This window comes from Acartia tonsa, chromosome 6 (genome assembly GCF_053477335.1).
Source record: "Acartia tonsa isolate MP-2025a chromosome 6, ASM5347733v1, whole genome shotgun sequence".
Lineage (NCBI taxonomy): Eukaryota > Metazoa > Arthropoda > Copepoda > Calanoida > Acartiidae > Acartia > Acartia tonsa.
The window spans coordinates 7,410,253-7,432,416 of NC_137265.1; the positions used below are offsets into that span (position 1 = coordinate 7,410,253).

Genomic DNA, 22,164 nt, shown 5'->3' on the forward strand with positions numbered 1-22,164 from the left:
AATGCACATAATTCGTTATTGAAAACAACAAATAAGAAAATAAATCAAGTGTTAAACCCAAATGTGAGAAAGGACAATAATTATCTATAGCCATTTCTCCCCATTAATATACACAATATTCCATTAGAGGAGGATGATTATCTTATCCTACATTGTCCGTCATCTCCGTATAACTTAATATTTACCTGTGGTCCTAACTTGAGTTCCGCTCTGATCCTGTCCATAAGACTGTTGTCTAAGGATTGTCCTGGAGGCTTCTGACCAATAGCTGCAGGATCCTGTTGGCCACCTGCTACACAGGCTTGCAGGTCAGCATCCAGGCTTCGGCGCTTACGCTGATCACCTATACATATAAATGTAACCTTTTACGCTATATTCGTTTTCGAATTGTATAATTCACACATAAAAATAATTGCTATTGCAGCGGTAAAGATTTTTGATTTGATTTAAAGCTGCTTCTAATCCAGCAGATATTAATCGATTTCGAATCGATACGGGAAAAGTTTTTACCTTTCTGTTCCGGCTCTAACTTTTGCCTGGAATTGACAGGTGTTGGCTCAAAGGTATCCAAATTTATTGAGCCCTGCTTGCGCTTGTTACTTGAGGTAGATATAGAGAATGGGGTAAGGCACTTGAGTGCAGACGGTGCAGCAGTAGGAGTGATGATGCTCGAGCTTGTTACCCAGCCACCTGTCAGCGAGTCTGCTCTAGACTCAGGTCTACTAGTACTGCTGCCACCTGAAGGAGTACCTGGAAAATAAAAAAAAAACGATTCAATTTCTTTAAGTTCCATGCCAAGACATCTTCAAAAGTTCTTTGCATGTATGTATAATGTATATGAATTGAGAAATAAGTAAGTATACTGGGATTGAATGGGAGGTCTATTTTTAAAAGCGAAGCTTTTCTATAATTAGGGTCGGTCAGTCCGTCCGTCCGTAACGGATAGCTTTTTTCGTTAATTTAGGCATGTTAGAACTGTCTTATCGATTTCAAACTTTGCATGGTGATTCCTGTAGTAGTTAGGTACGATTAAGAAAGCGTAGAAACTCTATAATCGTTACCAGAATGTCCGTACGTCCATTTTAAACATGTTGATTATTTTACTGTTTTAACAACAATTGTTTATGTGATAAAATCAACCAATTGAACTGATTTTTAGATTACTGATTCCTATTACAATAAGGTACAATATTTTGTGCGAAGCATCTCTATAATCAAGTCCTAAAAATGTCAGTATGTCCTTAAACAGAATTCTGTATTTAAGAAGTTTTGCAACAAATTTACGTACAATTTTGTCAAAACTTAAATATTCATATTTTGTACATATATTCAGTTCTGACACTCTACAAGTGTTAATGTTCGTCTGTCATACCGTTTCAGAGCTTCGCTTTTATGGATGTTGTCATCTTTGTTTCATTAGATATAAATAGCTTGAATGAAAAATATGACACCTGCCAGCCATATAAGTTACAGGCCAGTGTAAATTGAAAATAAAGCTCAGTTAGACATGGAAATTTAAAATGCTGATATTAAAGTTCATAAACTCGTCAGAGAACAAAGATGTAAATACATAAATACATCACAGTTACAACTTTAAGATCAATAAATCAAACACACATACCTGGAACTTGCACAGGTGTTCCAGTTCCTGAACCTGCGGGTAGCGGTGTCGCACTTTCCGATCCAGGTAGCTGGCTGCCTCCAGCAGTAGTTGGGGCGGGCATTGGAGCTGGCACCGGGGCAGGTACTGGAGCTGCTACAGGCGGACCGGCCACAGGCGTAGGATCCTCCTTCGGCAGTGGAGCAGGTTTTCCCGCGTCAGGATCAAAGAATATCACTTTAGGCGTGGCGGGGATATGTTCATGGCCTGGATACGGCGGCAGCTTACGTTTGAGAGCACCTGATAATGCCATAGCGTCAATTTCGCCATTATCGACATTTTCGGGCCTACTAGGTGAACCCGGCTCCGATTTTGGCTGTTGTTTGTAAATTTCCTCGTAGTACAGCATCACATCCCACTCGGTTGCTTCGCGGCCAGGAACACGAATAATCCTCGGCGGGGGAGCCGGTTCCGGAGGACATATACCAGGCGGGTAGATATCACGTGGATTTACAGCCTTAGGATCAGTAGCGCGATACGCCTCGTCCGGCAGCCATGCCATCTTGGGCACCGAAAAGCTGTCGGCGTCTTCTGGCGACAATTCGGCTAAGCCGACAGATGACGGCTTTGGAAGATCAATCCATTTATCCCCAACAAAAACGTATTCTGGGTATTTGTCAAAAAGTGGCGTCTCCTTGGGTCTTAGGCCCAGAGCTCTACAATAGTAATTATGTTGGGCCAGGATGATGGATTTCATGGCTTTGTGCCTTGCCTCCTCTTTTACTTTGGCCTCGAAAAGTGTCCTTCTTTCGTCCCTGGACAGTCCATGTTTATGCAGGCGGCCGAATTGGTCATCCAAGCGAAGATTTTTTCGTTCCCGTGGCACAACAATCATACTTGATTGTCTGCTTCTGTTTTTAGAAACTTGCATTATTATTTAAGAACAATATTATTGGATAGTTCAGATAAGATTAGACGCATTCATGTCATGTTGCACAATCCTATATATAAAAGTAACAGGATGACGGACTGTCTATGTGTAGGTCCACCAAGATATTGGTAATATGGACTAAGTCTGAAAAAGTGTATATTACATAGTTGACTGTAAATATATAAATGCAAGAAATTCCTGTCATATTGAAATATTTGCTGTGCCGCGTTGGCCTGGTATCTGTTCTTGTGTCCTGCTGGACTTTGCTGATGACCTGTGGCAGCCAGTCCCACAGGACTGCTAGCTGGCTGCTGCATTTGAGAATGAAAAACTTGGCTTGCTCTGTCAGGCGCCTAAAATAACGTTTTTTTAACATCTTTTAGAACAGTGCGCTACTTTTTAAACCTACATATAGGAGAGTATTTTTTAAAAAATTTTTGCATGTCAAAAAAAAGTGTTTTTCATTCAAATCCAACATTAAATTGTAAAATAACATTCTCAATATTCATATAATGTTGTCTCCAAACAATTTTTACTTGTGGAAAAGACGGAATATTTTTTCTTCGTTGTTAAAATTACCCAAAACCCCTCTAGGAGCGTAGTCGATTGTCTTAATAAAATCCAGATTAAGAAACTATACACAACACATACCTGATGAATAAGCGTAGGAATTGTCTGTTGTTGAAAAAATCCTCTTTGCTGCTGCAAATGAATATCAGAATGCGCAAAATTTGGAGAAAAATTTCGACCTAATTATTTTCATACATAGACCAAAATCTTTACATCATTTCTAATCTAAACTTGGTACCTAGTAATATTTGTGGAAGTTTTGTGACATATACATAAAGTGTAATGTTTCTACAACATTTATAAAGTAATTTAAAAGTTATTTTGTATCTTTTCAAGAGAAACTGCATAAACAGTCACTAAGAACAGGGTTAAATTAATAAGTTAAAGAATTTTAGTTTCCGCTATGTATAAAAACCTAAATCAAAATGATTGTTTCTTTGCATCAAGGGGGACTCGAGCCCCTGTCCCCGGAGCATTTGATTCATATCAAATGCCCCCCACTGCTGCTGCATAGAGACGGGTGAATCAAACCCTCGTTGGTGATGCTGGTGCTGATTGGGCATTCTGGATAATTAATGTATTCAAAAACTTATCATTTAAGAAGGAATCAAATCTTTGTTGATGTCGCAAGTAACACATATTGTCAATATAATAATAATTTAATTGTTGAAAAGGTATTTGCACTCAACGGATGAATACATTTCGTGAATTCAATGATCCTAATCAATTCATGAATCATCATGATATAGTTAAAAATATATTTCCTGTTATTAGAATTATTTCTGTATTGATTATAATAAGATCTGTCCACTTCTTTCTCATGTTGCACTCTCAACTTCTGTCTTTCCTTCTTGGGAATCTTGAAAACTTCTTGCAGTAGACTCCAGATTTGAATTAGCTCCCTGGCCTTTGCTTGGATCTTGGAGATCTTAACAAAATATTAAGCTTATGTACAAGACCATACCTAGTAAAGGATCAAAAAAGCAAACTATTGCAAAAATTTCATGTAAGGAATTATTCAAATCAGACATAGAATTGGGTTTTGGCTGGTTCAGTTTGAATATAAAACTTGATTTTAAGATTACTGTGCAAGCAATAATTATTTCAAATGGCTAATCTACTCTAGTCATATCTACAAAAAAAAACCTAAATAAATTTCTAGTTAAATTGTATACCTCGATACAGTTAAAAATAGATTTTTAATCAAGGTATAATTAATATCTTTAAATTGGAAACATCAAGATTAAATATTTTTTTTGTATTATGGATAAGTTACTTCACCGCTAGCATTAGTATGGGTAATTAGGGGGTAGAAAAAAGTATCAAATCATGCAATATTCTTAATCTAATAAAGTAGAAACAAGGATGACAACATCCATAAGTAGCGAAGCAAAAAATTTCGTGGATGGGACTGACGGTCATTGTTGTTTTTTTCAAACGACGGGAAATTTAATTTTGATATCTTTAACTGAAAAAATTTTGAAAATCGATTAATAAACACCAAAGATATGGGGGAAAATGTAAAAATATAAAAATAGCCAAAAACCTGCAAAAAGGCAGTCTTACCGTCATTGTTGATTTCTTCAAATGACCGGAAATTTAATTTTTATATCTTTAACTGAAAAAATTTTGAAAATCGGTCCATAAACACCAAAGATATGGGGGAAAATGTAAAAAATATAAAAATAGCCAAAAACCTGCAAAAAGGCAGTCTGACCGTCATTGTTGTTTTCTTCAAACGATGGGAAATTTAATTTTGATATCTTTAACTGAAAAAAGTTTGAAAATCGGACCATAATCACCAAAGATACAGGGGAAAATGTAAAAAATATAAAAATAGCCAAAAACCTGCAAAAAGGCAGTCTGACCGTCATTGTTGGGTCTCTAAACGACGGAAAATTTAATTGTGATATCTATAACTGAAAAATTTTTGAAAATCGGACCATAAACACCAAAGATATGAGAAAAAATGTGGAAAATAAAAAAAATAGCCTAAAACCTGCTAAAAAGCCGTCCAACCGACATTGATTTTTTATAGTTAATTGTGCTCCTTAATGATGGGAATGTTGTCAAAAAATTTCAGCTTTCTATTTTTTATAGGGGCTGAGTAAATCCCATTTCCCCCATAGCGTTACGGACTGACGGACGGACAAAGTGAATTATAGAGTAGCTTCGCTACTAATAAAATCCTTGAGCTATGTAAAGCTTCTCTACAATTGCGAACTAAATTGATTTATTTGTTGGCGAGGTCTTAACAGACAAAAATCCATACACCCTTGTACAAAACTAGTAGCTTATTTTGCCCTAAGAGGGAATAAACTGGGTTTGATCAGTTAAAAATAAAGGGAGTAATCCAATCATATCAGCGTTTACCAAGATCTTTAGCTTCAGACGGACGGACAGACAACACTCTACTTTGTATTAAAGATGGATCAGTTACACAGTTGTTGAACCCCCTGGAAAAAGGAAGCTTACCTGTGAAATAATAAACAAAGTTTGTTCATCCTCCTCTTGTGGCAGCTCCTCTCTGATTTATATTATTTTCATACTAAGAACAAGGACTTTCATGTCCATAAGTAGCGAAGTAATATTAAACCAATCATATTCAAGATGAAAAATAATAGTAAGAACTAACACGATTTAAAAGAGATATTACAGTAACCAATCAATAACACGAATAAAAAAAACCCAGTAATGTATATATAATGTTATAAAAATAATAAAATTCCTGTGGTTTGGAAGCACAATAACATCAAGTTCAGTTTCAGTTTCGTGTTGGGGGCCTGCCTCACTTTGTCCCGTCAACACCTTTAAAAATAGATGTCATTTTAATTACAGATTAATGCGGTGCGCAGTATTTTTGTCCGTATGTAAAAGAGGAGACATTTGAATCTTTGAATATCATTGAATCTTGATTGGTTGATTTAAACTAACAGTTCATTTAATCAATCATTTTAATAACAGAAGGCCATGTAATTGTACAATCATCAATTTACCATCCAATTCCATTGTCTTATCCCTTTAAGTAACAAAAATCCTGACTAGTCAAAATATTAGGATGTGACTTTCATTTCAAGATCAGGAAATCACATCTTGTACCAGTGAATGTTAATTGGCAAATGCATTAAGCGTAAGCTTACTATTTACATCACGTGCCTGAAAAAGCAGCAAAAAATACTAAAGTTTACAAAACGACAAGTTGTAATCTGAACTCAAAGGTGACCCCTTCCGAAAACATACGCTCATGAGTCATAATACGGAGCGCGCCAGGTAAACTTGATTACCTTCATGACAGTCTTAACAGCCTCGCTCTGGTCTCCTGTCATCTCCTGGACAGATGAACAGCTGCTGTCGGGCTTCGTCAGCACCTCCACCTCTTCAACTTGTACAACCTTTGTCATCAAGTTTTAAGATTTTAGCCTAGTTTGTTGCAAACTTAAGTTTTAGTTGGTGAATGCTTAAATAAAATACATTTACAAGTATATTAAGATTTCGAAATATCCATACATATTTTTAAAGATAAAAGGGGTAGTTTCACGAAATACATTTGAACTTAATTTAGTGAACCGCATATTTTATCCTGGTTAAATGGTTTAACTACATTTATATGGCATATATTATAAAGAATTTCAATTTTCTACCACGTAGTTTTTAAAATATCAAGACTTGAAAATCGTCTTTTTAAATTGCATATATCACAAAAAAACAATTTTCAAGTCTTGATATTTTAAAAACTACGTGGTAGAAAATTGAATTTATTTCAAATATATGCTATATAAATGTAATTTACCCCTTAACTAGGAAAAAATATGCGGTTCACTAAATTAAGTTCAAATGCATTTCGTGAAACTACCCCTTTAAATTTAAAAACTTGATAGGTAGGTATGACTTTAGAATTGATTAAAATCTTTAACTTTCCTTAAGCTGCATATTGTCTGAATTTTCTTTAATATTTTTCTGATTCTCTCCTTTTCGATGACTGCCGGTTAACTCATGTAAAATCTAAATATAAGAGATTTGTTCTTTTATTCAAATATTTTACTAAAAGTAGAGTTGGCAATCCGGAATCCGGATCCGGAATCCGCCCAATTTTTGGGCCAATTTTGGAATCCGAATCCGGAATCCGTTTTTTAATAGCGGATTCCGGATTCTGAGTTGGTAGGCTAAAATTAGCGTCTTGAGTTTTTTCTTTCAACTTCCCCTTTTTGAAGGCAAATATTATCATCATTATATATAATATCTTTTAAAATCTGGTTCAATTCTCGGAAGTGAATTATAAAAAAAAAAAAACATTAATTTTTAAGACATATGTAGCACTCAAATTTTTTAATTTTAAAAAAAAGCCTTTTAAAATATTGCTAGAATCCGGAATCCGAATCCGGAATCCGCCAAAAATAAGAATCCGGAATCCGCAAGGAATCCGCCACTTTTTTTGACGGATTCTTTTAAGAATCCGGAATCCGAATCCGGCCCAAAAATTCGACGGATTGCCATCACTAACTAAAAGTACATTTTTCAACGTAAATATTCAGAATAAAAATTAAAATCATTAAGAATCCTTCATCCCACAATCAAATTTTATGTTTTACTTTAAATAATTCTAGTGGCTGCACCGTACACCTAGCATCTAGGACCTTATATTAAAAGGTGTAGGGGATAGAAAATAGCCTAAAACTATCCCTGGACATATGAGAGACTTCCCTAAAATGAAAACCTTAATTGGTTCCGAGGTTGGTAGGATCTTAACAAACAGACAAATCAACTTGTTCCTCTATGTAATAGGCACCCCTGCTTTGTTTGCACAAGTAGAACGAAAACAGAGTTCGCCGATAATAAAATTAGTAGGGTAAAGCGGGGCGATCTCGGTTTTGAGGCGAAGTCGGTATTTTTTTACACACCTTCATTAAATGACATTTTTCTCCATGTTCTAATCGACTGACAGAAAAAAACATAAAATCAAATTTGTTCCTTATTAAATTGCCTACAAAAAAGTATAAAAAGAAATTTTTGTGAGATGAATTTTTAGGGTACTTGATGGGTCTTAAAGTCGGACGACAAAAATTTTTTTTTTCGATTTTTTTGCTTCGGTCGGAAAAACGGTAAGTTGGACAAAAACTGGTAAGAGCTAGAGCTTAGACGTCTTCAGGGGACTTATTAAGAATCTAATGGGCTATCCATTTCCGTTTAAAACTTCAAAAAAGCTTGTATAGTTTTTTCTTAAATCGACTAAAAGTAAAGCGGGGCGAACTCGGTTTTTTCACTTTTTGTACTAACTTTTTCAATTTTATATAAAAAATCGAAATTTTTGAGAGAAAAAAGTCAAATTTCTCGTACTTTGAAAATTTTTTTTTTTGTAGAAAAAATTGTCCGATCTTCATAAATTTTTTTGTGAATGCTCTTTATTACATTTAGCAACTTTAACCTTTTGGGCATGCTGTAATAAATCAATATGTTATAGGTTTTTTGAAGCTGGAAAATCGACCACAGATTTTGCCAGACTTTTCTTTTTTTTTTCAACTTGAATTTTTCAGGAAATTTTGCTAATAGAACTAATTTTTTTTTGGCCAAATCTATTCAAAATTGCCTGAATTTTAAGGAACAGGCCTTAAAAGTCATAAAAAGTTATTTTTTCTAGTAGTATTTTTATGTTTTTTATCAAAAAAAAATTTTGAAAAAAAAGTCAAATTTCGCGTACTTCGGAAAAATTATTTTTTTTGGTAGAAAAAATTGACCTATCTTAATAAAAAAATTTGTGCATACTCTTTATTACATTTAGCAACTTTTACCTTTTGGGCATGCTGTAATAAAATCAATACGTCATCGATTTTTCGAAGCTTGAAAATGCCCTACCGACTTCGCCTCAAGGCGGGGCGAAGTCGGTGCCGTTTTAGAGATAAATTTTGGCAAACTTCCCAAAGTCCTAGGTTTACGTCCTTTTAGGACCTGATCGACTTTTCTGAGATCTTTCTACTGGTTTTGGTCCCATTTAAAAAAAATAATTTTTACGATTTGCAGGTTCAAAAAACCGAAAAAAACACCGAGTTCGCCCCGCTTTACCCTAGATATTATTGTCATACCATATAATTCTAAAGTCCCTTGATTTAAAATAATTACACAACATTTAATCCTAATTGACTGTAAACCTGGTGTTGCACGTGTGGACATCGAACCCGGTTATTGTCGTGCGCGCTAATGCCGCGTACACGCGTACAGTTTTGTCAAAACCAGGTTGCCACTTAAATTTTTTTTATAAAAATTTTAAAAATGAATAAATTGCTTTTAACATTGAAATTATAATGGTACTTACTAGTAAAAGTCTGTATACTTAAAAATTATTTTTTTAATATATTTACAGGGTTGCCGTAAAACTTTCACTTCAAAATATATTCCAGAAAATTATATTTTCACTTTTTCAATATTTTTGAAGAATAAAAATGTATTTGACAAGAATATTTATTTCTATTATGATTTAAAAAGAAAAAACTAAAAATCGTTAGAAAATTATTATATTATAAAATTATAGTTTTTTTTAACGCATATTTATGCTAGTTTAGAGTTATTTGTTTGAAATAAAAATTTCAAATCTAGGTTTATTATTCTCTTTTCTTTGGCTGGAAAAATAATATAAACTTTAATTTCCATTGTGAAGGTATTAATTTTAACGTTAAAGTTTGTAATATTAAGGCCCATAAAAATTATACTTTTACTTAATAAAATTTTTTTTTTATTTCAGAAAATATTAATTTCATTAAGAACAAAGACGTTTGTGAAAAAAAAATGTAAAAATGCTTAAATAAGAGCAATAAATATATATCTTAATATAACCATTATAGTGTACGTTTTGTTGGGGTTTCGGGATTTTTATGTGTTCTGCATAGATATCATCAGCTGGGCATAGTTTTTAATAACAAAACAACTGTGTAGGATTTTATGATACCAGAAATTTAAACTTAAAGTGTTCACGAAGCTGGGAAAAAGTTGATATATGTCACTGATTAATGTTTTTTAAGAGTACTATTTTGAGAATTAAGTCTTAATTACTTCCCATTTAAAAATAAATCAAACTTTAAAAAAACGAATTTATTCCCTTGAAAACATTGATGTATTTTGTGTTTTATTATACATATCTTAAAACCTATCAAAATCGACAAATAACAATCTTTTTGTTAAGGTTTACTTGCAAATTTAGAGTAGAATAAATTCTTTTGTTACATACATATCAAACTAACCAAAAAGGTTTATAATTTCTTTTTACGGGGAGATTAAACGATTTTTATCGATAATCGAAAAGATATTACCAAATATGGATATAAGGTCAGCTGATTTATAGTTGTCGATTGTAACATAGAATCCTCATCCTATCTCAATATTTACTACTTGCTAAAAAAGCTTCAAACTTCCATAAAAAATTAAAACTTTAAAAATTAAAATTTTTAATGTATAATGTATAAATCGTTTTGGAGGGTGGTGGTATTCTCCTCCAAAATAGTTATAAACATTTCAAGAACTTATGACGAGCTACCCTGTAAAGGAGAACCATACTGGTTCGGCTGTTAGCAAGATCCTTTAGAACAGACAAACATACAGACATCCTGCTACATTATTCTAACAATTTATATTTAGGATGTGTGTATTACTTAAATATAATTTATTAACTTAAACAGAAAGAGGGCTACTTATAGTAGATATTCAAAATAAGCTTTAAAACACAAAATAATTTATAAGTTTTAGGTCATGGAAAGGAAACAAGTTTGCAGGTTTTGTTGTATTTGTATCCTTTGTATTCTTTCCATGAACCAAAGTTTTTATTATAAGCGTTTTCTAAGATAGGCATTTGTTGAGTATAACCTCTCTCTCTCTCTCTCTCTCTCTCTCTCTCTCTCTCTCTCTCTCTCTCTCTCTCTCTCTCTCTCTCTCTCTCTCTCTCTCTCTCTCTCTCTCTCTCTCTCTCTCTCTCTCTCTCTCTCTCTTCTCTCTCTCTCTCTCTCTCTCTCTCCCTCTCTCTCTGTTTTTCTTTCTCACACATTCAGATTTTTACCTGGGGGGTTAGTTTTTAAATAAATCCTTATACTAAAGTAACAGGATGTTTGTCTGTCTGTGTGTACCGAAGGATCTCGCTAACCGCTGAACCGATCGGATTCTCCTTAACAGGGTAGCTTCTCATAAGTCCCGGGAAGGTTTATAACTATTTTGGGGGAGGGTACCACCACCCTATCAGGAGAAATCGCCCCTAGAAAAAAATTACCCCTCTCGAAAAAGAGACTCCAACGAAACATAAACCAATTATTTCTGTAATTAGATATTTTAAATAAAAAAAAACATTCAAAGTGCCACTAGAGGCCTCTAGGGGCGTAGCCGCTAGTATTATTTAATGTATAAAAAGAAACCAAATCTAAATTTATATTTTTCTAATATTCAAAGGGATATAAAAGGGCAGAAAAATAGCTTAAAACCAACAAACGACTTTTTTGATAAAAATAAAATAGCCTAAAACCTTTCCCAAAAACTATAAAAAGCTTCACTGTAAAAGTGAACCATATCGTTTCAGCGGTCCCTTCTCTACAGATAAAAAAAGCTTACAACTTTATAAATTAGGATATTGTTAAATCTTTTCATTTAAAACTAACCCTTCTGTACGTAATTGTATGCAGGGAGGAAATGGATATTTGGCTTTTTATTACATTAGTTCCCAAAGTTAATGACATTTTGTTAGTTGGCTAATTAACTTTAGGGACTTTCATAGAATTTTAATTGGTTGGTTTATTACTTTGAGTGTCCAAATGTTTAAACCACCAAATATTGTTTACAAAATGGGTAAATTTGTGTATATTTTCATTGTGAATATCCATTAATTTATCGGCCATTGTCTTATGCCTCTAGTTCCCTGATTATTTAGGTAGTAAGTGGGTTCGTGGGTGGGGCGTTAAGTGTGTGTGTGTGTGTGTTATACTACGATAGTGTGTGTGTGCGTGTGTGTGTTAGTGCTACACTACGATAGTGTGTGTGTGCGTGTGTGTGTTAGTGCTACACTACGATAGTGTGTGTGTGCGTGTGTGTGTTAGTGCTACACTAGATAGTGTGTGTGTGCGTGTGTGTGGCAAGATAGGTAAGGTATGTGTGTGTGTGTGTGTGTGTGTGTGTGTGTGTGTGTGTGTATTTAATTGAATTCGACACATTACGAGATTATTTTACGATTATAAAATGCTTTTTTTTATGTAAATACTATAGAAAGACTGCTATATTTTATGCTGTAAATGTATAGCAAATATAATAGATCTTTGGTTTTTAAACAAATGAATTCTTAAATGTTATTGATTCTAGAGATTTAATCAATTTTTCTTTTGTCACTATACCTGCATAAACAAAGCGGTATTTGGTTAATGATTTTTTAAAATAAACCAAACTTTTTCATTACATTTTAGAGAAAGTTCAAAGATAAATATTAAAAGAGATATATTACAAAAATATATTCTAAGTATCAATTTTTTTGTTTTTATCTGCAAGAGAAGAAATAACTTATTTTCTCTTAGTTTAATTGATGCTCAGATTTTAACATTATTTTCATGTGGAAACACTATCTGCATTTTAAACTGATTTTTTTCTAACTTAACTGAACTTTTAAGGCATAATTCTTTGAAAATTACTTAAAATATAAAAAAAGGTAAACGAAAATGCATTTTGAAAAATTAAATTCGCGATCACTTTAATGGGAAGTAGACTAAATATTCATCCATTATCCTTTCCCTGCAACATACCTGAATATCACTTTCAGAACTCTGGTCCAACTCCTGAGTGTTTAGGACTACCACTCCTTCACTGTCATCCCCGCAGGGGTTAGATACCCCTCCCGTGGAGGAGGGTTGGGGAGAGACGGAGGTGGGGCTGTTGGTTCGAGACTCCTCTCTTGATTGGGGCTGTGACGAGCTGGATTTAGGTCTGAAATAAAAGACCCACTATAACGTTTGTTCTTTCTTATATCACCTTTCATACTTTGGTGCAGGGAGCTAAGGGAAATTAGACTGTAAATTATACTAGTTAACATAGTTTATAAACACGTTTTCTCATTCGTTGAACTAAAACCTTTAGGGACATCTTTTTAATCATGATAGGGTTGTACAAACTAGCAGTTTCAAAACTTTTCCATCTTCAACAAAATCGTAATAATTATTTTTGTCAATTTAATCCCATGAAACGACGGAAATTTTGCCAAAAGAGATTTAAAATAAATCATAACGAACTTATATGGACATGAAACACTACCCTTTTATACCAAAAACATCTAAAATTAAGTGGTCGAATTGTTCCTACATGCACTGTATTCCTAATGGTAAAGCTAATCGATAGATCTTCTAGACTTTTAGTTATAATTATTGAGTATCCGAACCTCAAATAATTTTTTGTTTACTAAATAAACTTTGATAAAATTCGCTAAATTTATTTCTTCTATTTTTAACTACTATTATTAACATAGCGTTATAACAAAAATCACCTTATTTTACAATAATTTTAACTTTTTCCCAAGTTTTAAAAAAATATTATGTTTACGTAATGCCGGTGTTTATTTTCTGTCGTGTTTTTAATGTGCTCTCGATACCAGAGACAAAGTATTTTTTTAGATTGGCAATATTTTTTATCTTAAGCGAATTTATTTATTGCATTGTGTTGGACAGCTTTTCAAAGGCCTCCAAGTTTTTTTTTTTATTGGGGCGGGGGGGGATTCCAAATGCAAATTTCAAAATTTTCGGGAGGGTAATCACTCCTTTACCACCCCTCCATTGATCGTCCTAGCAGCTTTCCGCGGATATTAAAATAAAATATATAAGATTTATATCAATTTTGTTAGCCCGGAGGTTACAATGCTATACATTATTTTTCAGCATATCTGCGAACCGTTTTTATTTAATCCAACGGATATAGTTCGGTTTCGGAGCCATACTGGAATTATTTTAAAAAAAACGGAAAATTTTAAGACTTCTTTAAAAACAAGGTCTAACATATCTGTAAGTAGTGATGTAATTATTCAAAATTACCGCACCCCATTACAGAAAGTTGTCCTAATAGGAAAATAAGAAATGTAAAATCACCTAGGTACTAATTTATAGGCCCTGAGGGGCCATAGAACAGTCAATAGATTGTGGAATATAATCTGGACTTTTATTTATTGTTAGTGCACACTAATTGTTAAAGGTTACATCATCTATCGTTAAGACAACTAAATGAAAATACAACAACAATATTAAAAATCCGCCAAAAACCACGAAAAATATACAATACTAAACTATAAAACATAAAAGATTAGAAATAATAAACGAACAAGTTGTAGTTAAGAAATAGCTACGCAAATAAAATCATTTTTTGCATATTTTTAAAATTATTCCAAATTTCTGAATATAATTATAATTTATCTATGGCACTAAACAGCTGATATTACGAGGGGGAAGGAAAATAAACTAAAGGGAAGGGGAATGTAAAAGGGGAAGTATAAAAGGGAAGAATAATGTTAACAAGAACAGTTATGTCCATTAAAAGCGCAGCAATAACAAATATAAAATAGATCGTGCACGAATTGCAATTACTTGATATTCTGTCACTAAATCAATGAAAATTAAATTCATTTTGGTTTGTTGGCTTATTTAATTGCAGAAATGGATTCGCCACCAGCCTCTCGTAGCTTTATCCGAAGAGGGGAGGGGAAATGCCCCTGCATTAATTTAAAAAAAAATATTTTGTATTTCGGGGTTGCCGCATAATAGCCTAAAACTTTTCCCTGGGCCAATACTATACATCTATGAAATTTATGAAAAAGTTTCGTCCAGCCGTTTACGAGATCTTAGCAAGTACCTACGAAATAGTAAAGAATATCTTGTTTTTAAGTAACTGGATGCCTGTGTGTCTGTCCTACAGAACTACCTAACAGAACTGCCATTTTTTTCTATTTTTCAAGGAAAAACAAATAAAAAATCTTATTTTAAAATAAATCATGAAAATGACTTACTTTTGTGAAGATTGTATATCAGAATGTTTATAAGGCACTGATTCAGTCAGGGTTGGCAAATTTTTTCGCTTCATTGATTCAACACTAAATAAAAATCATTTAAAATAATATTCTTATAATAAGAAATAGTTTTCTAACATACCTAATTCAACAGAAAAAAATAATACTAAAAAAAGCTTAAATGATAATTCTAATGAAACTTACACATTTAGTTTTGATAATAATAATTTTTGACTCTTGGAAATGAAGTAAGAAAATTCTTTTCTTCAGAAGAAATATCCATCTCCGATAATAACCAGGGAGGGAGGAGACAATGGGCTGTTTATTACGCTCAGGGGCTCAGCTTATTAATTCCATTTGAAATATCCGAAAATTAAATATTTTGTTGGCGTAAAACTTTTTATGTAACTGAAGGGAAGTGGGTAAGAAGGGAGAGAAATAAGAGAAGAGGGTTGTGGGGAAAGTTTAACTTAGAACTGTTTGTCTGAATCGTATTCCCTTGTCCCTGATTACACTAGTCCTCAAAGTTTTATAACAACGTTTTCTTATTCGTTGGCTTCAACAACTATGGGGACTTTAATTGAATTTTCTTTGTTTATTAAGTTGAGTGTCCAAACATTTCAACCACTAATTATAATCTACGTAAGCGGTAATTTTGTGATCATCATTGGGGATGTATTGTACATTGATTCGTCAGCTATTGTCTTATCCCTTTAGATCCCTGACAAAAAAAACCCTGAAAATCTACCTTAGTGGAGTTGAACTAGTGTCGCTGGCAGTTGAAGATCTTCGTCTGGAAGGTGTGGAGTGCAGACGTTTAATTTCATTAGGCCGAGTTTTAGACAAACTAAAATGAAAGCTACATTTAGTACTAGAGGACTCTAGGGGCACTTGTTGGAAGGTGGTGGGGGGAAGGGTTAGTCGACCCTTCAATTTCAATTTAGTTTTGAAAGAAATATGAATGTGTTAAACAAATTTGGGAGGGGAGAGGGGAGATTTTTTTACTGGGGCGGTTTCTCTTGTGGGGGTTGAAGGTAACTTCCCCCAAGAGTTATAAACCTGCCCCTAAATGTAAAATTGTACCATATCGGCCTAGCAGTTGGCGATATCATTCGCTACACAGAGACATCCTGTTATTACAGGGGCGATTTCTCTTGGTAGGGTAAAGAAACCCTTCTACAAAATAGTTTTCAACCTACCCTGGACCTATAAGAAGCTACACTGTTAAAAAAGAGCCTTATCGGTTTAGCTGTTAGCAAGATTCCTCGCTACAAACAAAACTACTTCATATAACAGATCAATAGTATAGATGTATGTTCAGACAACTACCTCCTTTCCTTTTTCAAAGACCCTCTTTGTCTGCTTCTATTTTTTTTTCTGCTACTTGGCTGTGTTAATATAAGCGACACTATTGTTTTATTTTCCATAACCCAAGAGTTACAGTTATTTAACCCTTTCTTCCTCTAGTGTTTTACTCTAATCTTTATATAATAGGATGGCAATATTTAAGTTTATAGAAAAAATACAATCTATACTTAAATCAAACATTTCAAACTTACCTAGACAAAGCTGAATTATTAGTATCTATGTTGGACGGATTATTAGGTTGATTAGTTGCTACGCTCCATTTTTGCATGGTTGACCAGACCTTGGAGTCCTTCAGCATGGTCCTGTGGGGGATAGGTAACCCGGACAATACATCCTAACACATATATCCTTAGTAAGTTTTGAAAAAACGCGCGTCCTAGCCTCTAAGGGAAGCCTTGGCAAAGAAAGGATAAGACAAATATATATGTACCCTGAAAAGAACAACCAATTCGGACTAGCGATTCCCGAGATTCTTTTTTTTCAGACAAAAAACATTAATACTTCTGGACTACTGACGGTAGAGTTGTTATGAAAGGGCATTTTATGGTTAAATAAAAATGTTTGACAGACTCTTTTTCAAGAAAAAACTTTTAATTCAACATATTTTAAGTTGTTAAAAATAAAATAAAAGAGATTATTCTTTATACTCCACTAAGGTTTATATTCCTGTATTTGAATCTTGAGTTGTAGATCCTGTATAGACCAGGCTAGATCCTGCATCCACTGTGATAAGATTCTCAATCCCTGACAGTCAAATTCATTATTCAATCCTCCAAGGCAAAATCATCTGCTTTTTAGTACCAGAGCTACTTTTCAACTAACGAGGGCATGTCCGAAAAACTGTGTTTTTTAATGCTTTAACTTTCTTGTTCTTTGTCGTTTGTACCAAAAATTTATTGAAACTGAATGATCTGTTATAATGTCATATAACGTGATTTATTGACTAAACGTGCTAAATTTTGAAAACAACTTAATCTTGACAAAGGGAGGAGTGGGTTACGCTAAAAATCCGTAAAGGTTTTAAGTTTTTGAGTTAAAAACAGTAGTAGAACGATAAAAATTCATGTTAACTTTTAAAATTTTTGTCTATAGTTCTTTTCAATGAGAACTACACATATTTAGTGAATATTATCTTTCTACTACTGTTTTTGAGCCTTAAAATTCACACCTCTACGGGATTTTATCACAACCTACCTCCCCCTTTCTGAGTATTTAAAAAAAAAATATTGTCATTATTGCACCTTTTAATTTTTAAGGAAAAGTGACTAGGTACCTAACATTTTTTTTTGCCTTCAAGATAAAATAAATTCCTGATAATCAAGGAAGAGACGTTTGCAAGGTTGGTCAGCATCGAGAAGAAGCTGAGACAGGCGAGACCGAGACTCTGTAGTTGAGGCTCGAACCATCAACCTAAATAAAAAGATATTTAGGCGCGCTACTCTATAGCTTTAGCATGACTGTAATATCAAGTAGTGTTGGGCCGGATATCGAAAATGGCCCGATATCCGGCAAATTACCGGATATCCAGCTGAATAACCGGACATTTAGCATTAGAAAACAACCGGATATCAGGCCGGATAACCGGCATTATAAATCAGCCGGATATCCAGTATCTGGATAGTTTCAATATCCGGTATCCGGCCGGATATAGAAAATGGCTGGATATCAGGCCAAACCGGATATCCGGCCCAACTCTAATATCAAGATCCAATGGAATGTCTGTCCATCACTTTAATATTTTTTTTTTTTTTTTTTTTTTTTTTTTTTTTTTTTTTTATTATTACGTATTTTATTGGTTTTTAATCAGTTTATAAAAATGAAATCACAAACATATTACTAAAAATATAAAATTGAAAATTATTTACAATTACTACATAAAAATAAATTTGGTTTCTTTCATGTGCTCCGTCTTCTTTGACGTCTAGTCTAAGTGAGGGCAATGGCATCTTTTTCATTAACACAAGGATCTATGATTATCCGGATTCTCTGTTAACACTGAGCCGTCAGCTTAGAACTGAAAAAAAAAGAATGAAAGTTTAAGTTAGAAAAAATACATAGTTAAAAGAAATATTGACAGATATTAAGAAAGAAATACTAAAATAACAAAACAGTTTTTCTTAATGGCCCTGTAATAACACCAACTCTTTTATCCTCTTATCCACTTATCCACTTATTATATGCATTCTGATATTTAGGAAAACGCATAAAAATTGATCTGTAATTCTTTAAAAACTCTTTTAACATTGACAATACAGGTTTAATTTTCTTATTTCTACATTCAAAAAGAAACCAAGCTGAAATAATAATTTCTGTATTGATAATTATAGCTTTATAGAATGGTATATTAGACGGTGCTCCCAAGAAAACAAAATTTGCAACCCATGTCATATTAGATTGGTAAAGAAAATTGTTAAAATATTCTAAAAGTAATTCTGTATTTGATGAACAATAAAGATAAAAATGACAAGAAGTTTCTCTAGGGGCGGGAAGATTTAAAGCAATTGTACATTGTGTACATGCTGGACTAGTGTCACTAAATTTTGATAAATTTGCATTAAAATGAAGAAGATTGTTAGATAATTTAAAAGCAAAGTCTCTTATGTTCATGGGAAGATAGGATAATCTCCACATGCACATAAACCTTGATTCTCTATTTATATCTATTTCATTACTGAGCCATGTATTTCTAGTTTTAACGGGTTGACAATTTGTTATCATAGATTTGGATATATCTAAGAAGTATCTAAAATCTTTTGCTCTCAAATTGGGTTTTTAATATTGATAGTACTAAACCAACAAATGAATTACAAACACAATTAAAACATGTGGATAGATAGATGGTTCATGTTACTTAAAATCTGTCCAATTTTAGTGAAACCGCTACTCCACAATAGTTTGTTATTAAATTAAACAATCAAGCATAGAATAATTACCTACAGAGTTGTAGAGTATGCATCCTATTTTTAATATTAGAGCTATATCAAGCATAGAATAATTACCTACAGAGTTGTAGAGTATGCATCCTATTTTTAATATTAGAGCTATATCAAGCATAGAATAATTACCTACAGAGTTGTAGAGTATGCATCCTATTTTTAATATTTGAGCTAGCAAGCATAGAATAATTACCTACAGAGTTGTAGAGTATGCATCCTATTTTTAATATTTGAGCTATAGCAAGCATAGAATAATTACCTACAGAGTTGTAGAGTATGCATCCTATTTTTAATATTTGAGCTATAGCAAGCATAGAATAATTACCTACAGAGTTGTAGAGTATGCATCCTATTTTTAATATTAGAGCTATATCAAGCATAGAATAATTACCTACAGAGTTGTAGAGTATGCATCCTATTTTTAATATTTGAGCTAGCAAGCATAGAATAATTACCTACAGAGTTGTAGAGTATGCATCCTATTCTTAATATTTGAGCTATAGCAAGCATAGAATAATTACCTACAGAGTTGTAGAGTATGCATCCTATTTTTAATATTTGAGCTATAGCAAGCATAGAATAATTACCTACAGAGTTGTAGAGTATGCATCCTATTTTTAATATTTGAGCTATAGCAAGCATAGAATAATTACCTACAGAGTTGTAGAGTATGCATCCTATTTTTAATATTTGAGCTATAGCAAGCATAGAATAATTACCTACAGAGTTGTAGAGTATGCATCCTATTTTTAATATTAGAGCTATATCAAGCATAGAATAATTACCTACAGAGTTGTAGAGTATGCATCCTATTTTTAATATTTGAGCTAGCAAGCATAGAATAATTACCTACAGAGTTGTAGAGTATGCATCCTATTTTTAATATTTGAGCTATAGCAAGCATAGAATAATTACCTACAGAGTTGTAGAGTATGCATCCTATTTTTAATATTTGAGCTATAGCAAGCATAGAATAATTACCTACAGAGTTGTAGAGTATGCATCCTATTTTTAATATTAGAGCTATATCAAGCATAGAATAATTACCTACAGAGTTGTAGAGTATGCATCCTATTTTTAATATTTGAGCTAGCAAGCATAGAATAATTACCTACAGAGTTGTAGAGTATGCATCCTATTCTTAATATTTGAGCTATAGCAAGCATAGAATAATTACCTACAGAGTTGTAGAGTATGCATCCTATTTTTAATATTTGAGCTATAGCAAGCATAGAATAATTACCTACAGAGTTGTAGAGTATGCATCCTATTTTTAATATTTGAGCTATAGCAAGCATAGAATAATTACCTACAGAGTTGTAGAGTATGCATCCTATTTTTAATATTTGAGCTATAGCAAGCATAGAATAATTACCTACAGAGTTGTAGAGTATGCATCCTATTTTTAATATTAGAGCTATATCAAGCATAGAATAATTACCTACAGAGTTGTAGAGTATGCATCCTATTTTTAATATTTGAGCTATAGCAAGCATAGAATAATTACCTACAGAGTTGTAGAGTATGCATCCTATTTTTAATATTAGAGCTATATCAAGCATAGAATAATTACCTACAGAGTTGTAGAGTATGCATCCTATTTTTAATATTTGAGCTAGCAAGCATAGAATAATTACCTACAGAGTTGTAGAGTATGCATCCTATTTTTAATATTTGAGCTATAGCAAGCATAGAATAATTACCTACAGAGTTGTAGAGTATGCATCCTATTTTTAATATTTGAGCTATAGCAAGCATAGAATAATTACCTACAGAGTTGTAGAGTATGCATCCTATTTTTAATATTAGAGCTATATCAAGCATAGAATAATTACCTACAGAGTTGTAGAGTATGCATCCTATTTTTAATATTTGAGCTAGCAAGCATAGAATAATTACCTACAGAGTTGTAGAGTATGCATCCTATTCTTAATATTTGAGCTATAGCAAGCATAGAATAATTACCTACAGAGTTGTAGAGTATGCATCCTATTTTTAATATTTGAGCTATAGCAAGCATAGAATAATTACCTACAGAGTTGTAGAGTATGCATCCTATTTTTAATATTTGAGCTATAGCAAGCATAGAATAATTACCTACAGAGTTGTAGAGTATGCATCCTATTTTTAATATTTGAGCTATAGCAAGCATAGAATAATTACCTACAGAGTTGTAGAGTATGCATCCTATTTTTAATATTTGAGCTATAGCAAGCATAGAATAATTACCTACAGAGTTGTAGAGTATGCATCCTATTTTTAATATTTGAGCTATAGCAAGCATAGAATAATTACCTACAGAGTTGTAGAGTATGCATCCTATTTTTAATATTTGAGCTATAGCAAGCATAGAATAATTACCTACAGAGTTGTAGAGTATGCATCCTATTTTTAATATTTGAGCTATAGCAAGCATAGAATAATTACCTACAGAGTTGTAGAGTATGCATCCTATTTTTAATATTTGAGCTATAGCAAGCATAGAATAATTACCTACAGAGTTGTAGAGTATGCATCCTATTTTTAATATTTTAGCTAGTAAGCATAGAATAATTACCTACAGAGTTGTAGAGTATGCATACTATTCTTAATATTTGAGCTAGCAAGCATAGAATAATTACCTACAGAGTTGTAGAGTATGCATCCTATTTTTAATATTTGAGCTAGCAAGCATAGAATAATTACCTACAGAGTTGTAGAGTATGCATCCTATTTTTAATATTTTAGCTAGTAAGCATAGAATAATTACCTACAGAGTTGTAGA

General features: G+C 32.9%; 1 protein-coding gene across 1 annotated transcript in view; it reads right to left on the minus strand.

Moving 5' to 3' along the window:
* Set2 (SET domain containing 2) overlaps nt 1–22,164 on the minus strand; it is a 55,321-nt gene that overhangs the window by 10,079 nt on the left and 23,078 nt on the right. Inside the window, exons 25-41 of the mRNA XM_080163275.1 lie at nt 17,774–17,874; nt 17,129–17,207; nt 16,656–16,796; nt 15,845–15,943; nt 15,097–15,180; nt 12,857–13,037; nt 7,019–7,103; nt 6,386–6,492; nt 5,830–5,909; nt 5,577–5,628; nt 3,866–4,029; nt 3,517–3,665; nt 3,183–3,280; nt 2,730–2,884; nt 1,622–2,511; nt 511–750; nt 186–343 (exon numbers count right to left, since the gene is read on the minus strand). Of these exons, the coding sequence (XP_080019401.1) occupies nt 186–343; nt 511–750; nt 1,622–2,511; nt 2,730–2,884; nt 3,183–3,280; nt 3,517–3,665; nt 3,866–4,029; nt 5,577–5,628; nt 5,830–5,909; nt 6,386–6,492; nt 7,019–7,103; nt 12,857–13,037; nt 15,097–15,180; nt 15,845–15,943; nt 16,656–16,796; nt 17,129–17,207; nt 17,774–17,874 (2,863 nt within the window). The remainder of the gene's footprint in view (nt 1–185; nt 344–510; nt 751–1,621; nt 2,512–2,729; nt 2,885–3,182; nt 3,281–3,516; nt 3,666–3,865; nt 4,030–5,576; nt 5,629–5,829; nt 5,910–6,385; nt 6,493–7,018; nt 7,104–12,856; nt 13,038–15,096; nt 15,181–15,844; nt 15,944–16,655; nt 16,797–17,128; nt 17,208–17,773; nt 17,875–22,164) is intronic.